Here is a 12,974-nt window from a genome sequence, read left to right as displayed (position 1 = left end):
AATTTACAAAATTAGTACCACGTGTAAATGCACATAGTGTTAAGAGTTTTCATACTTTTAAAAATTATGAAAAATAAGAGGTAAGAGGAAGACACTGTTGTATTGTGATGTGCTGTACCAAATCTTTAATTGCATTAGGAGGCCTTCTGTATGAAGTATCATCACCTAATCTGTGAATCTGTGTGCGAGTACAGTACCATCCTATTGGACAGGACCCGAGGCTGCGTACTGTACCTCAGATGGCTGGTTCCAGACACCAATCTCCTGCTTCTGCTGGATCTGTTTGATCTGATTGAGGCTGGGCTTTGTGAGGGCGTTGCCTACAGTCTCTTTCGTCCAATCATCCACCAGCTTGTGCAGCTCATCTGTGAACATGCCTTTCTTATTGGCTGATGCAGCGGGGAGGGCGTGGGCATTGGAGCAGGTCAAAGGTCCTTCACAGAAAACACATGAGCAGTTTACAGCAGGTGCTGAGGCACAGAGCTCTTAAAAATACAGAAGCCACAGACTTCTGGACACACTGATGTCTATGCCTCTGATGTACTGATGCCCATTCAGTACCTCAGAAGATACCCCACTAATGAAGTAGTACAGTACTAAATACGGTAGTGTCATATTGGTTAAACAAATGTGTGTATCAATATTTCAGCATTGGATAAGCAGAGTAAGGATGTAAACAGAGATGTTATGCAAGAGGAAGAAAGAGGCCCTTGTGAGGTTCCTCATTTGCTCTTTGAAAAACAGAAGGGGGTCAGAAGTTACACCGCAGATTGACTGACTTCAGCACCAGCAAGAACGAGAGCTTCAGTCAATCAGGTCCACGGCTCCTATTGAGCCTTCGGCCACTTCTGCTCCAGTCTCCTCTGGCAGCGTGAGATCTTTCAGGAGGCCCACTGGAACACTCTCTCACAAAGCCAGTCCCTCTGAGACACTGACACTTCTGAGACAATCCTGCCCCGGAACAATCATTCGCAAAAGCACACTGGGATCCAGTGACAGGTTTATAAGATAAGATCACTTTATTGGCCATATACAATTTCTTGCATTAGGAATTTGTCTTTTCGCATACCCCAGCCTGCTCTCCATGAGACACACAGACAGGGGAGAAGCTGGGGGTCAGAGCACAGGGTCGGCCATTTATACAGCACCCCTGGAGCAGCCGGCCACGGGATACGAACCAGCAACCTTGCAGCCACAGGCGCAGATCCTTAGCCACAGTGCCACCACTTCTCCCTTTTTTTTTTAAGTTTATACTAAACTGTATACATCTGTAGGGCCTTTAAGAACACAAGAATATAAAAACATAAAGGTTTTCAGCAAGAAGAGGTCATTTAGCCCATCTGGTCCCTGTGTAGTTTGTAGTTACCAGTGTACTGACTTCAAAACATGGCTGGGTGGCTCTTCCAGACTTACACAGCCATTTGAGTAAAAATGCACCTCCTGTTCTCGATTGTAAATGCAAATTTCACATATTTAGGAGATGTATGCTCTCAGCCCAGGGACATCTTAAAACGGTGTTGTGTCTCACCGTGCTGGGAGAAGCCCTGGGGGCAGCTGTGGCTGTGCAGGCCACCCAGCGCCCCCATCTGGCCATCCACCTCCGAGGGGGTGGGGTTCGAGAGACGACACTCCTCCCCAGAGAGACAGCAGGATGGCTGGACTCCTGTGGACAAACGGACAGGCAGACGCACAGTCAGCTCATTGTTGCTACGATTGCATTGCACTCACTTGAGGCCACAGCCCGTGCAAAAGGTCATCACTTTTTGGTACTTTGCCCAGCATGAGGTGCATCCAACATCCTGGGATGACAAATGAAAATATTCAAACGATGACCCCTGGACCTGGGTAAGTTTACCCCCATTATTAACATAATAGAGACCTGTTTTATTGAAACAGCAGCTCCTGCTCATGACGGTGTGGAAGGCTGGTCCGCCAGTCATGATGCACCACCACAACCACACACAAGGAGTCCTGTCAAGTAGTGGCACCCAAGTGCACTTAACTGTCGCTTCACACCACGGTCACTTCATCTCATGAAAAACGTTTTCAGACATAAAGTCAGACCTCAGATGAAGCTGCACCCGTGTAAAATCTCCTGCAAACCCGCAGTTCCTTGGACCTGTGCTCAAGGACCGGAGTGAAGGCTATAAGGGATCAGGGCTGGGCTTGAGCGAGTGTCAGGTTACAATAAGAGTCGCAGCTGCGGGTGGAGAGAGGAGGGCTTTCCGAGCAGGCGAGCTGGAAGCGCGAGATGCACACAAAGCCCTTCTCTCATCCTCCTTACCCAGGTGCGCCAGCCCGTTGTCCGTCTGCGAAAACGACTGCGGGCGGCTGCGCAGCTTGGCTTTGGCGGAGCGCGGTCGCCGCGGGGACAGGCACTGCGAGGGGGGGGGAGTGGAGGGGGCGTTTTTGTGTTCCTTCAGCAGACGCAGTTGGCGGTACAGCTCCTGCAGCTCCTGGTTCTGCTGCGCCTGGAGGGACACCACCTCCTGGATGTGCCTGCAGACAGAGTGAGTACACAGAGAGTCAGGTAGGCAGAGGGAGAGACAGATGGGTATTGCAGACAGAGTCAGATGAACGCAGATACAGTCAGTTGAACAGAGACAGACAGGCAAAACAGGCACATACACAGGTATCATATCTATTAGTACACATATGTACCTGTGCACAAACAGGTGCCATAGCTACAGGTACATAAAAACACCTGTACACACGCAGGTGCCATAATTACAGGTATTCATATACACCTGTACAGATGCAGGTGACATAGCTACAGCTCTGTGGCTAAGGATCTGCGCCTGTGCCTGGAAGGTTGCCGGTTCAAATCCCGCAGCCGGCAGAGGAATCCTACTCCATTGGGCCCCTGAGCAAGGCCCTTAACCCCAACTGCTCCAGGGGCGCCGTACAATGGCTGACCCTGCGCTCTGACCCCAAGCTTCTCTCCTTGTCTGTGTCTCATGGAGAGCAAGCTGGGGTATGCGAAAAGACAAATTCCTAATACAAGAAATTGTATAGGGCTAATAAAGCAACATTATCATTATCATTATTACACACCTGTACACGCAGATGTTTTTTCTACAGGTATACACATACACCTGTACACACAAATGTGCCACAGCTACAGGTATGCATATACACCTGTACACACACAAGTGCCATGGCTACAGGTACACATATACACCTGTACACACACAAGTGCCATGGCTACAGGTACACATATACACCTGTACACACACAAGTGCCATGGCTACAGGTACACATATACACCTGTACACACACAAGTGCCATGGCTACAGGTACACATATACACCTGTTTACACAGGTGCCATATCTACAGGCACACATATACTGTACACCTTTACACACAGGTGCCATAGCTACAGGAACACACTCTCACAACCCTCCTCCTCCCTTCTCTCACTTCTCTCGAAGTTTCTGCAGCTCCTTCTTCAAGTCCTCGTCCTCCAGCTCTGACTCCTCGTCATCGCTGCTCATGGGGGGCGAGGGGGAGTACCCTCGGGGAGGGCAGGCAGGTGCGCACTCGTCTTCCTCCAACTCCTCCTCCTCCTCCTCATCCCCCTCAGCCTTGCCCCCAGGCTGTGCATGGGGCCTGTGCCCCCGGGACTCTGGGGCGCCAGCCTGGAGGGGGGTGCCTCCTCCAGTGGGGCTTCCAGACTGGCCGCCACTGCTGCTGCCCCCAGCCTCACGCTCAGGGGTGAGCGGCGAGCTGTCCGTGCCCTGCGTCTGCGCCCGCGTCACGGAGAAGCGCCCCACTGTCTTGTGGGTGTCCGCCAGGTTTGGATGGGGTGGGCGCTGGGGCTCGGCTGTCCGCTGAGAGGAAGCTCTGGGGCGCCCACTCCCCTTCGTCTCCTTCTCTTCCTCCAGTTGGTCCGGGGGCATCAGGGGGACCGTGGTTACCTGGAAAAGAAAACGCACGGTTCACTGTCACCCTCGATGTACAGCACACCTGTGTCTACCTGTCCGGGCAGCGGCTCGGACTAACTCAACACGGGCCTGATGGGGCTTGGCTACAGGTGCCGGGTTTGCGCCAGGTCAGGTGCGATTTGCAATACTTAAGAAAAGCTGGGGTTCAGAACGGGCCGCGTAAAAAAAAAATGATCAAGAAGCAGCTATGGGTCAAAGCTCAGACTTCACTTGAATACACGAAAAAATGGGTTTAGTTTTATTTTGGGAAAAAATATTTTGTTTTTTTCTTTCGGCGTGCACACGTTCCACTTTCTTAAAATCATCCCGTGAGAGTGTAGCGCTGGTCGTTGAAACCCCGAGGTGGACAAGGATCAAGATTCTCTCGCTGAAGCTTAGAAACTGTTGCTGGAGAATGAGATCGGGTATCATTCTCATCCTTATGGGAGTATATTGCAGCTGTGGTAAAACAGGTCTGTATTTCATTTTCATTATTACAATAGAAGCATCATGTTTCATTTTCACATGAGGAAGTACTGCTTGGATTTGATTAAATTAGCATCTTAATTCCTATTAAAGGTCCTGCTCTATCAGTGTCTGTCTAAAGGTTCTTCTCTATCTATCTAACAGTCCTTGTCTCGCTGTCCGTCTGTCCAAAGGTCCTTCTCAATCTATCTGCCCAACAGTCCTTGTCTACATGTCTGTCCGTCCAAAAGGTTCTTCTCTATCAGTCCAACAGTCCTTGTCTACATGTCTCTCTGGTCAAAGGTCCTTCTCTATCAGTCTAACAGTCCTTGTCTACATGTCTGCCTGGTCAAAGGTCCTTCTCTATCAGTCCAACAGTCCTTGTCTACATGTCTCTCTGGTCAAAGGTCCTTCTCTATCAGTCTAACAGTCTACCTGTCCGTCTAATGGTTCTTGCCTAGTCTGTGTACCAGTCCGCATATTTGTCCCTTTCCCCCTTTAATCTGTGTACCTCTCTCTGTCTGCAATACAGTACCTGGAACCGGCCGGTGGTGAGGGACTGGGAGCGGAGGCGGGGCTCTCCCTGCTCTGAGAAACACAGACGCTGTGCGCAGGAGTCTAAGACACACAGACAGAGAGGCTGTTAACACAGGACAGGGCACCTACATCGCTCAGAGCACACAGCAACACACTGTCATCGAGGGGAAGCGCATCAGGCACCAGCCATACAGCAGTCTGATCCATTTCAGGTGTAACCAGCTACAGGCTGAATGGGATTTTTAATTTGATTAAAATCCATGTTTCTCTATTACCCCAAGCGAGGCCAAAAGCCTTAACATTTTGCTGTCTTTCCGCATGTCAACAGACTCCTGACTCAATGGGTGGGAAGACTGAGGGACTTCACTGCACGTCTCTGTTTTCTCATGTGGTTACAGAGGCGTCCAAGTGAGACAAGACACACGCACAACTGGGCGATAAATATCCAGATTAGGTGGGGATATAACAACACGACCAGTGATTCTTAATTTACATGAAAAAAGAGAACAGTGTTCAGAGCAAAACCTGGCCTGGATTAAACTGCAATGCACAGCCAGTGCGATCTGCTTCCCTCAATTATTATTGCTAATGAAGCTGATGTACTGGAAGAGATGTCAGTTCTTCTGCGTCACATTTCTCAAAGGACTTTGCTACATTTTGGTTTTATTTCATTACAGTTTTGCACAATGTATTTAATAGATATTTCTGTACATTTTTGACATTTTTTGTGCTGTCTTGCTAGGTTTGAAAAACTTGATTTTGACAACATTGATTTTGGGGAAAAAAAAACTGAAAATCATCCGGCTACTATCATAATCATTATTATTCCTGACACCACCAGCAGTATTGCTGTCAGAATGACTTTAATGCTAAACTGTTCTTAGTGCATTTCACTGACATCAACCAATACATCATAAAGATCACACTCAAAACAACAACAAAAAACTAAAAAACAATAAGAAAGAAATGCAGAGAAGCCATGAACCAAAACTATGGAAGGCAGTGTCAATCACTTTTTTCAAGTTAAAAAATTAAGGAACAAAAACTGTAGGAAAAAAAAGAGAACTGCCTACATTCAGTATAACTATCTGTATCCAGGAACATAGGAGCAGAAACTGCTGACAGCTGCAGAGAATCTGTACAACAGAGCTTGGTCTCGGTGGTACAGAGTGAGTTGAAGATTGCCAAATAAAAACAGGCTGTCGAATTTTTACATCAGATATAAGATACGAGGGGGCCGTGTGCAAAGGATTTTAAAAACACTGCACGACACTGGGTTCAGTAAGAAACAGGAAGCAGATCTTCCAGTTAGTTCCAACTTCATCTGACCACAAACACATATACAGTACATATAGAACACCCCCCTCCCTCATGCGGTGAGTCAATGTCAGAACAACGTCTCAGTCTCCCCCAGTGTTTTTCCTTTGACATCTCAAGGCTGTCCAAGTGCCAGATTGAACGGAAACCTGCCCCATGCCCCCCCCGAGCAGTGGATTCTGGATCTGCTGGACCTGGAGCTTAACTGTGGCCAGAGGCAGGTGAGGCAGGTGAGAAGCAGCCTTCCGCGGTCAGGCACCAGGAGTGTACTGTACGGTTGAGGGATCACCGGCTTGGACCACACTGGGTCAGAGCCATGGTGAAATGTTCAGTCGGCAGGATGCCTTACTGCACTGGCACCCACTCCCCTTAGAAAGGCTCAATGGACCGCTCACGTACGGTACACACCACCCGGGTGAATGTCAGTTTCTTGTTTCCTGGCTACGGGTGTACTACGAAACTACAAAACGAAGTCATCCCGGAAAACAGGAATGGATAAAAATGTTATTAAGGTTTAGCACAAATTTTGAAATGATGCACAAGGCTCAGCCTATTTAATTTTCTGCTTTGAAGCAGTGAGGGTAAGGCCAGTGAGCTGTAGAGCATCCTGTGAATGCTGCCACCTGCCACTGGGTGGCCACCAGGTTTCACAGCTCATTAGATCACCAGTTTTTAAACACCTGGAACAATTTCTTTGTTACCAGCTAGGAGGAAAACAAATGAGGAGTTCAGAGTTCAGATTTGTTGCACAATAGACCAATATATCACTGGCTCAGAAAATCTATAGAAGCAGGTGATTGTGAGTGACCTACTGTATAAAAAAAAGTGGATCAGGGCAGGAGACACCTGGACTAAACAGTGTAGTATGAGCACAGACCAGGACCACGTGGCCTATCGGCATCATGTCCATTACTTTAAAAGCATAGTGGCTGTTTTCAAAAACATATAATGTATGTAACTTATACCACATAACACAGCTAATGGCTGTACAGTACACAAGGTATTAAGTATTTGACAATGCTCGAACTAAACAAATTCCTGTATTTATATACTGTGATTCAGCATCTTTCGATACATTTCTTCTCCTACAGCGCAAAGTTATTAAGTAAATGCACCACTCTTTCTTAGTTTGTAGTGCTTCGTCTATGGCCTTTGTCTCCTCGTGTCTACTGCTGGCCCGACTGAAGAGGTGTCCGAGGCCACTGCAATACAACAGAGTAGTCCTGCTACCTAGGATGCACTGCTTCTCTCCCTCTGTAGAGGGCGCTAGCTCTCCAGCGAGGTGTGCTGGCAGCGTCTGCTCATGGCATGCTCAGACTCCGACAATTACCACATCGATTAAATAGGAGGAGATACAACAAAATAGCTATTTTCGTTATCACTGACACTTGGGAAAACCCTTCCTCCGCATCCCAAGTGCTGGCCTGCATGAAGAGGTGTACTGCAACCTTATGCTGAGCTACTGTTCTGCACAGCAGGCAGTCTAAGCCGTGAGGGGAGTTGTAGTAATCCACCTGTCTCGTCACGCCTCACTCTAATAAAAAACTAACACTTGAAAAACAGGTCTTGGCTCGACGTCAATAATTATTTGTCTAGCTCACTCCCATTTCCAAGAGGAGACATGGACAGAGATGGTAATGACCAATATACAGGGCCCTCCACATTAAATCATAACCCCCATGAATGAGGAACAAAAACATCACATAGCAGAATAAGTTATGCACTGGATAGAGTGCCTGGATTATTTTCTTTAAGTGTCATTCTGTAATTCTAATAGCATTCCACAGAGGTAATTCATATTTGTCTGAAAAATGAATGGATATCCAGAAAACACAAGGGTCACTGTAATTTACCCCTCTACTTATTCCTTTAAATAAAATCCAAAACAAATCTACAACAACATTGTGCTCTTTCAAGTGCAATGGAAGCCTATATAGAGGAACTATATAGAGGAATTCCTGTTTCCCCGGGGTATAAAAGGAGGTGACACAAGGAAGACATTCTGTGGTAGATTGTCATCATGGTTATGATCAGAGGGCTCTCTGAGGTTGGGGGATAGCTCTAAAATAAAATCCACAAACTTGTGAATCTATCACTTTTCTCTCAAGTCTCCAAAATTAGGACATTTTTAAGGCTACTGGAATAGTGGCCCCCCTGCCAGGGAGAGGACACAAGTGTATCTCTGCCGCCACAGGCTGTGAGAGGAGTGGCTTGGGATAAAACTATCAATCCAGCAGTAAAGATCTCCAACATCAACTTCAGGATACAAAAACTGCCTTTCAACACTGCTTACCTGTAGGTGGCAATCATGCCCAGGCTGCATGGAAGGAGCCTTGTTTGAGGGCGATCCATTAAAAATTGCCAGACTACATCTGAAAGACAACTGGTACCACGCCTTCTAGTCAGATGAAATGAAAAAGGAGGTTTTTGGACATGCTTATCTGGAGCATCACTGCAGACTGCGCAAGGTGCCTTGTTTCTGTTAAACCCTGCCGGAGGAGGATCTACAAAATATTAACTAAAGGAGTGCAAATACATATAACCCTCATGCTTTCTGGACTTTAATTGTTCATTTAAGATAAATAAGGATTTGCTATGCTTAATGCTCTTTATTATTATTGGGACTTTTTTATGCACGATGTATTATCCAATCCATCGATCTGTTGTCTGGGGTGTCGCGTTCCTATTTCGCTGGGGGTATGAATAAATCTGGAGGGCATTGTACAGAGAGAAGCAGGCAGCTTTGCACCTCGACTGCAGCATCAACATAGCTCAGCAGCAGGTTTTGTATGAACTCGTCTCTGATGAAAGGTTACAGGGGTAACTTTGGACGCTTTGCTATTTTTCCATGGCTGTACCTGGTTATGCTGTGCGTTCCCTAGTATGTCACACGAAGCGTCAGATTTCTCTGCTTTGCAATCTAACTGTGCTACTGCGCTGCACTGATCATAGCATGTGGCAGTAAGCTTTTCAAATGGTTGAAAAAAATTCATATTACAAGGCCTTAAAATAACCTCTTTTTAGCTGTTACCTTCGGTTCAAGGCACAACCCCATAGTTTCAAGTTAGTTTTTCTTACAGAGCGTGGTGCAGGTTGCGAAGCGTGTCCTGATCTCACCTCCTCCTCTGCACACCCGAGGGGTATACAGTTGTATACAGTAATATGTATGTGCGTCCGTACAGCACAGGTGCCACACTGGGAGAGCTGAGGCGACGCCACCTCCACTGACTCCCTCTGAGAGAGTCGTAACACAGTTGCCCTTCACAACTAGAGCTCACGGCATTTCCACAGCACCGCGCTGTCACAAAATCAATCAGCCGTCGGAGAATCAGCAACAAGCTGGCAGCACTGCCCCTCCAGACCCAAGGCGCCGATCACAAGGAGAAGCGGCCCAAGAATGAACGAAGCAAGTGTAGAGATACGACCGACTCCAATTAAAGTACTGCATGAATGCATTTAGCAAAAAAATCAGGAGCTAATGCTGAAACTGTATAATGTTCTGGATGGGTCTAGGACACTGACTGTACTGGGGGGGGGGGATTTCATTAAGGTGTTCAAAAGCTGGTTTAAAACGTTGCAGAAAACCCAGATGCTAAAATCAAACTCTTCAAGCATTCGTCTGGCCACCTTGTCTCCCTGTGAGGCTGCGGAACGAGGCTCACTTCAGTTGTGAAGGGCAATCTCCCATGTCACAGAATAAAATAAAAACAAAGACCGTTAAGTCGGTTATCTAGAGACAGATCTGTCGTGCTCGCCACTACGGATGAGCGGTGGGGCTGAGCCAGTACAAACGCGGTAGCCAGCCCCGCCTGACACCTCCCGTCATTCAGAGCTGGTTACCATGGTAATTAATTGTGGTAATTACCGTGGTAATTAAGGGCTGTGAATGACAGGACAATTTAGGTGTGGCCGGCTACTGCGTAGATACAAGCTCGCCCCCCCTTGCCACTCACCTGCAGCGACGCGCAAGGCAAAATCGTCGCCGTCATCACCATCACCACAACAGTAACACCAACGACAGAAATGAGCTAAAACGAAGGAGCAGATCAACGGGGACTCCAGAGGGACAGACGGGACAGAGGGGAGGGGGTTGACGCAGCCGAAACAGAGTGAAAAAATAAAAGCACACAACAGGGATGTGCAAGGAACAGCAGGATGGGTGTGATGCTCAAGATATATATACTCAAAAAGGGTATATTTCATATGATCGTATTTCATATTATTATCGAAATATATATACAGTACACAGTACGTATATATATATTTTTTTCTAGGAGCAGCTAGAGGCTAATTCCAGGCGTCTGAAAAGCAGAAAGAAAGCAGAGACAATGTGATTCAGTGACGCAGCACCTTCAGGTGCCTCATAGGAAGGCTCCGAGCCTGAAAAAATGAACTTTTCTTCTTTCTTTTTTGCTCTTCAGCGTGGAATTAACCTCCGCCTGCTCCTGGTCTGTTCCTCACTCTCACCTATACTGTATATTGCATTTTGTATTCTCAGATGTAAATATTGGCACCCTGTGTCAGGTAATTACAGCACGTCACTTGTTAGGATGAATGGTTAGTAAAAATAAACTTAGAGCCAGTGTTGGGAGTTCAAAATACAATATTCGTTCTAATCAATAAATTAGTGAATAATATCGTTTCAGGTACATTGTTGCCAATACTTGCATCTGCAAATACACATGTACCCTCTCAAAACCAGGCTCTATAGAGTGAATTATCAAAATTATACTACTGATCTTGGCAACAAGCTCTGAACTACAGTATTAACAAAGCCTGAGTCGGCTCTTCATTCCACTGTTACTTATGCAGATACAGCACTATAAACTTAAAATATCCAACAAGCAACTTTAAGAATTCAGCTCCAAGAGCACAGGTTTGAGATCAGGTCACACCTATGCATTTATAAAATAAATATTAAGAGAATTGAAAGAAGATTTTTGTCTCATAGGCCTCCATATATACAGTACATATTGCCCTTAAGTGTTTTCTAATTCAGATATTTACTGAACGTGTATATATATCCTAAACGTTTAAAAAAGGGGGGTGCAAAATCAATAAGCTGACAAAATGCATTAAAAAAAGTTAAAAGGGGGATAATCAACAAAATAAATGTAGCCTACATCTACACATGCAAAAACATGGGAAAAATTAAAAAGCTAAATAAAAGGGGAAAGGTGTTGCAGAGCCCTAACGCTGTGGACGCTACCTTGCTGGACTCTTGTTCTCTTGAATAAGCTGGTAGAGTGCCGGAGCTTGTGAGCCCAGCTTTTCAATTTGCGAGTCCAGGATTTCTTGCTAACAGGGTTTTTGAGACTAGGACAAGTAAAGGTTAGGCCAAAATATCCACCTCCTGCCTGCAGCTTCTGTGCTCCGGCTCTGAGGGTGGGTGGCGCGCTGTCTCCCGGGGAAGAGGCTTCGGAGCAAGGGGGGATCGCCTGGGGAGGAACCACACAGTTACACACACCTGCACGCAGACAGAGACACCGAGAGGGCGACACACTCATGACGTCACACTGCACACAGGCAGAGACCCTGAGAGAGCAACACAGACTGAGGCACAGTCACGACACCACACTGCACACAGGCAGAGACCCTGAGAGAGCAACACAGACTGAGGCACAGTCACGACACCACACCGCACTGCACACAGGCAGAGACCCTGAGAGAGCAACACAGACTGAGGCACAGTCACGACACCACACCGCACTGCACACAGGCAGAGACCCTGAGAGAGCAACACAGACTGAGGCACAGTCACAACACCACACCGCACACAGGCAGAGACCCTGAGAGAGCAACACAGACTGAGGCACAGTCACGACACCACACCGCACTGCACACAGACAGAGACCCTGAGAGAGCAACACAGACTGAGGCACAGTCACGACACCACACCGCACTGCACACAGGCAGAGACCCTGAGAGAGCAACACAGACTGAGGCACAGTCACAACACCACACCGCACACAGGCAGAGACCCTGAGAGAGCAACACAGACTGAGGCACAGTCACGACACCACACCGCACTGCACACAGGCAGAGACCCTGAGAGAGCAACACAGACTGAGGCACAGTCACAACACTGCACTGCACACAGGCAGAGACCCTGAGAGAGCAACACAGACTGAGGCACAGTCACGACACCGCACTGCACACAGGCAGAGACCCTGAGAGAGCAACACAGACTGAGGCACAGTCACGACACCACACCGCACTGCACACAGGCAGAGACCCTGAGAGAGCAACACAGACTGAGGCACAGTCACGACACCACACCGCACTGCACACAGGCAGAGACCCTGAGAGAGCAACACAGACTGAGGCACAGTCACAACACCACACCGCACACAGGCAGAGACCCTGAGAGAGCAACACAGACTGAGGCACAGTCACGACACCACACCGCACTGCACACAGGCAGAGACCCTGAGAGAGCAACACAGACTGAGGCACAGTCACAACACTGCACTGCACACAGGCAGAGACCCTGAGAGAGCAACACAGACTGAGGCACAGTCACAACACTGCACTGCACACAGGCAGAGACCCTGAGAGAGCAACACAGACTGAGGCACAGTCACGACACCACACCGCACTGCACACAGGCAGAGACCCTGAGAGAGCAACACAGACTGAGGCACAGTCACAACACCACACCGCACACAGGCAGAGACCCTGAGAGAGCAACACAGACTGAGGCACAGTCACGACACCACACCGCACTGCAC

At 47.7% G+C, this 12,974-nt stretch overlaps 1 protein-coding gene across 3 annotated transcripts in view; it reads right to left on the bottom strand.

Moving 5' to 3' along the window:
* wnk3 (WNK lysine deficient protein kinase 3) overlaps window positions 1–12,974 on the bottom strand; it is an 83,064-nt gene that overhangs the window by 3,543 nt on the left and 66,547 nt on the right. For 2 of the 3 annotated variants that reach the window (XM_088940459.1, XM_088940476.1), the window contains 6 exons: window positions 11,453–11,681; window positions 4,925–5,007; window positions 3,422–3,918; window positions 2,285–2,499; window positions 1,529–1,663; window positions 235–434 (listed from right to left, as the gene is read on the bottom strand). In XM_088940459.1, the coding sequence (XP_088796585.1) occupies window positions 235–434; window positions 1,529–1,663; window positions 2,285–2,499; window positions 3,422–3,918; window positions 4,925–5,007; window positions 11,453–11,681 (1,359 nt within the window). The remainder of the gene's footprint in view (window positions 1–234; window positions 435–1,528; window positions 1,664–2,284; window positions 2,500–3,421; window positions 3,919–4,924; window positions 5,008–11,452; window positions 11,682–12,974) is intronic. The other variant, XM_088940467.1, reaches the window with a different exon arrangement.

Source organism: Atractosteus spatula, chromosome 2 (assembly GCF_055471065.1).
Source record: "Atractosteus spatula isolate fAtrSpa1 chromosome 2, fAtrSpa1.hap1, whole genome shotgun sequence".
Lineage (NCBI taxonomy): Eukaryota > Metazoa > Chordata > Actinopteri > Semionotiformes > Lepisosteidae > Atractosteus > Atractosteus spatula.
This window is presented reverse-complemented; position numbering and strand designations above follow the sequence as displayed.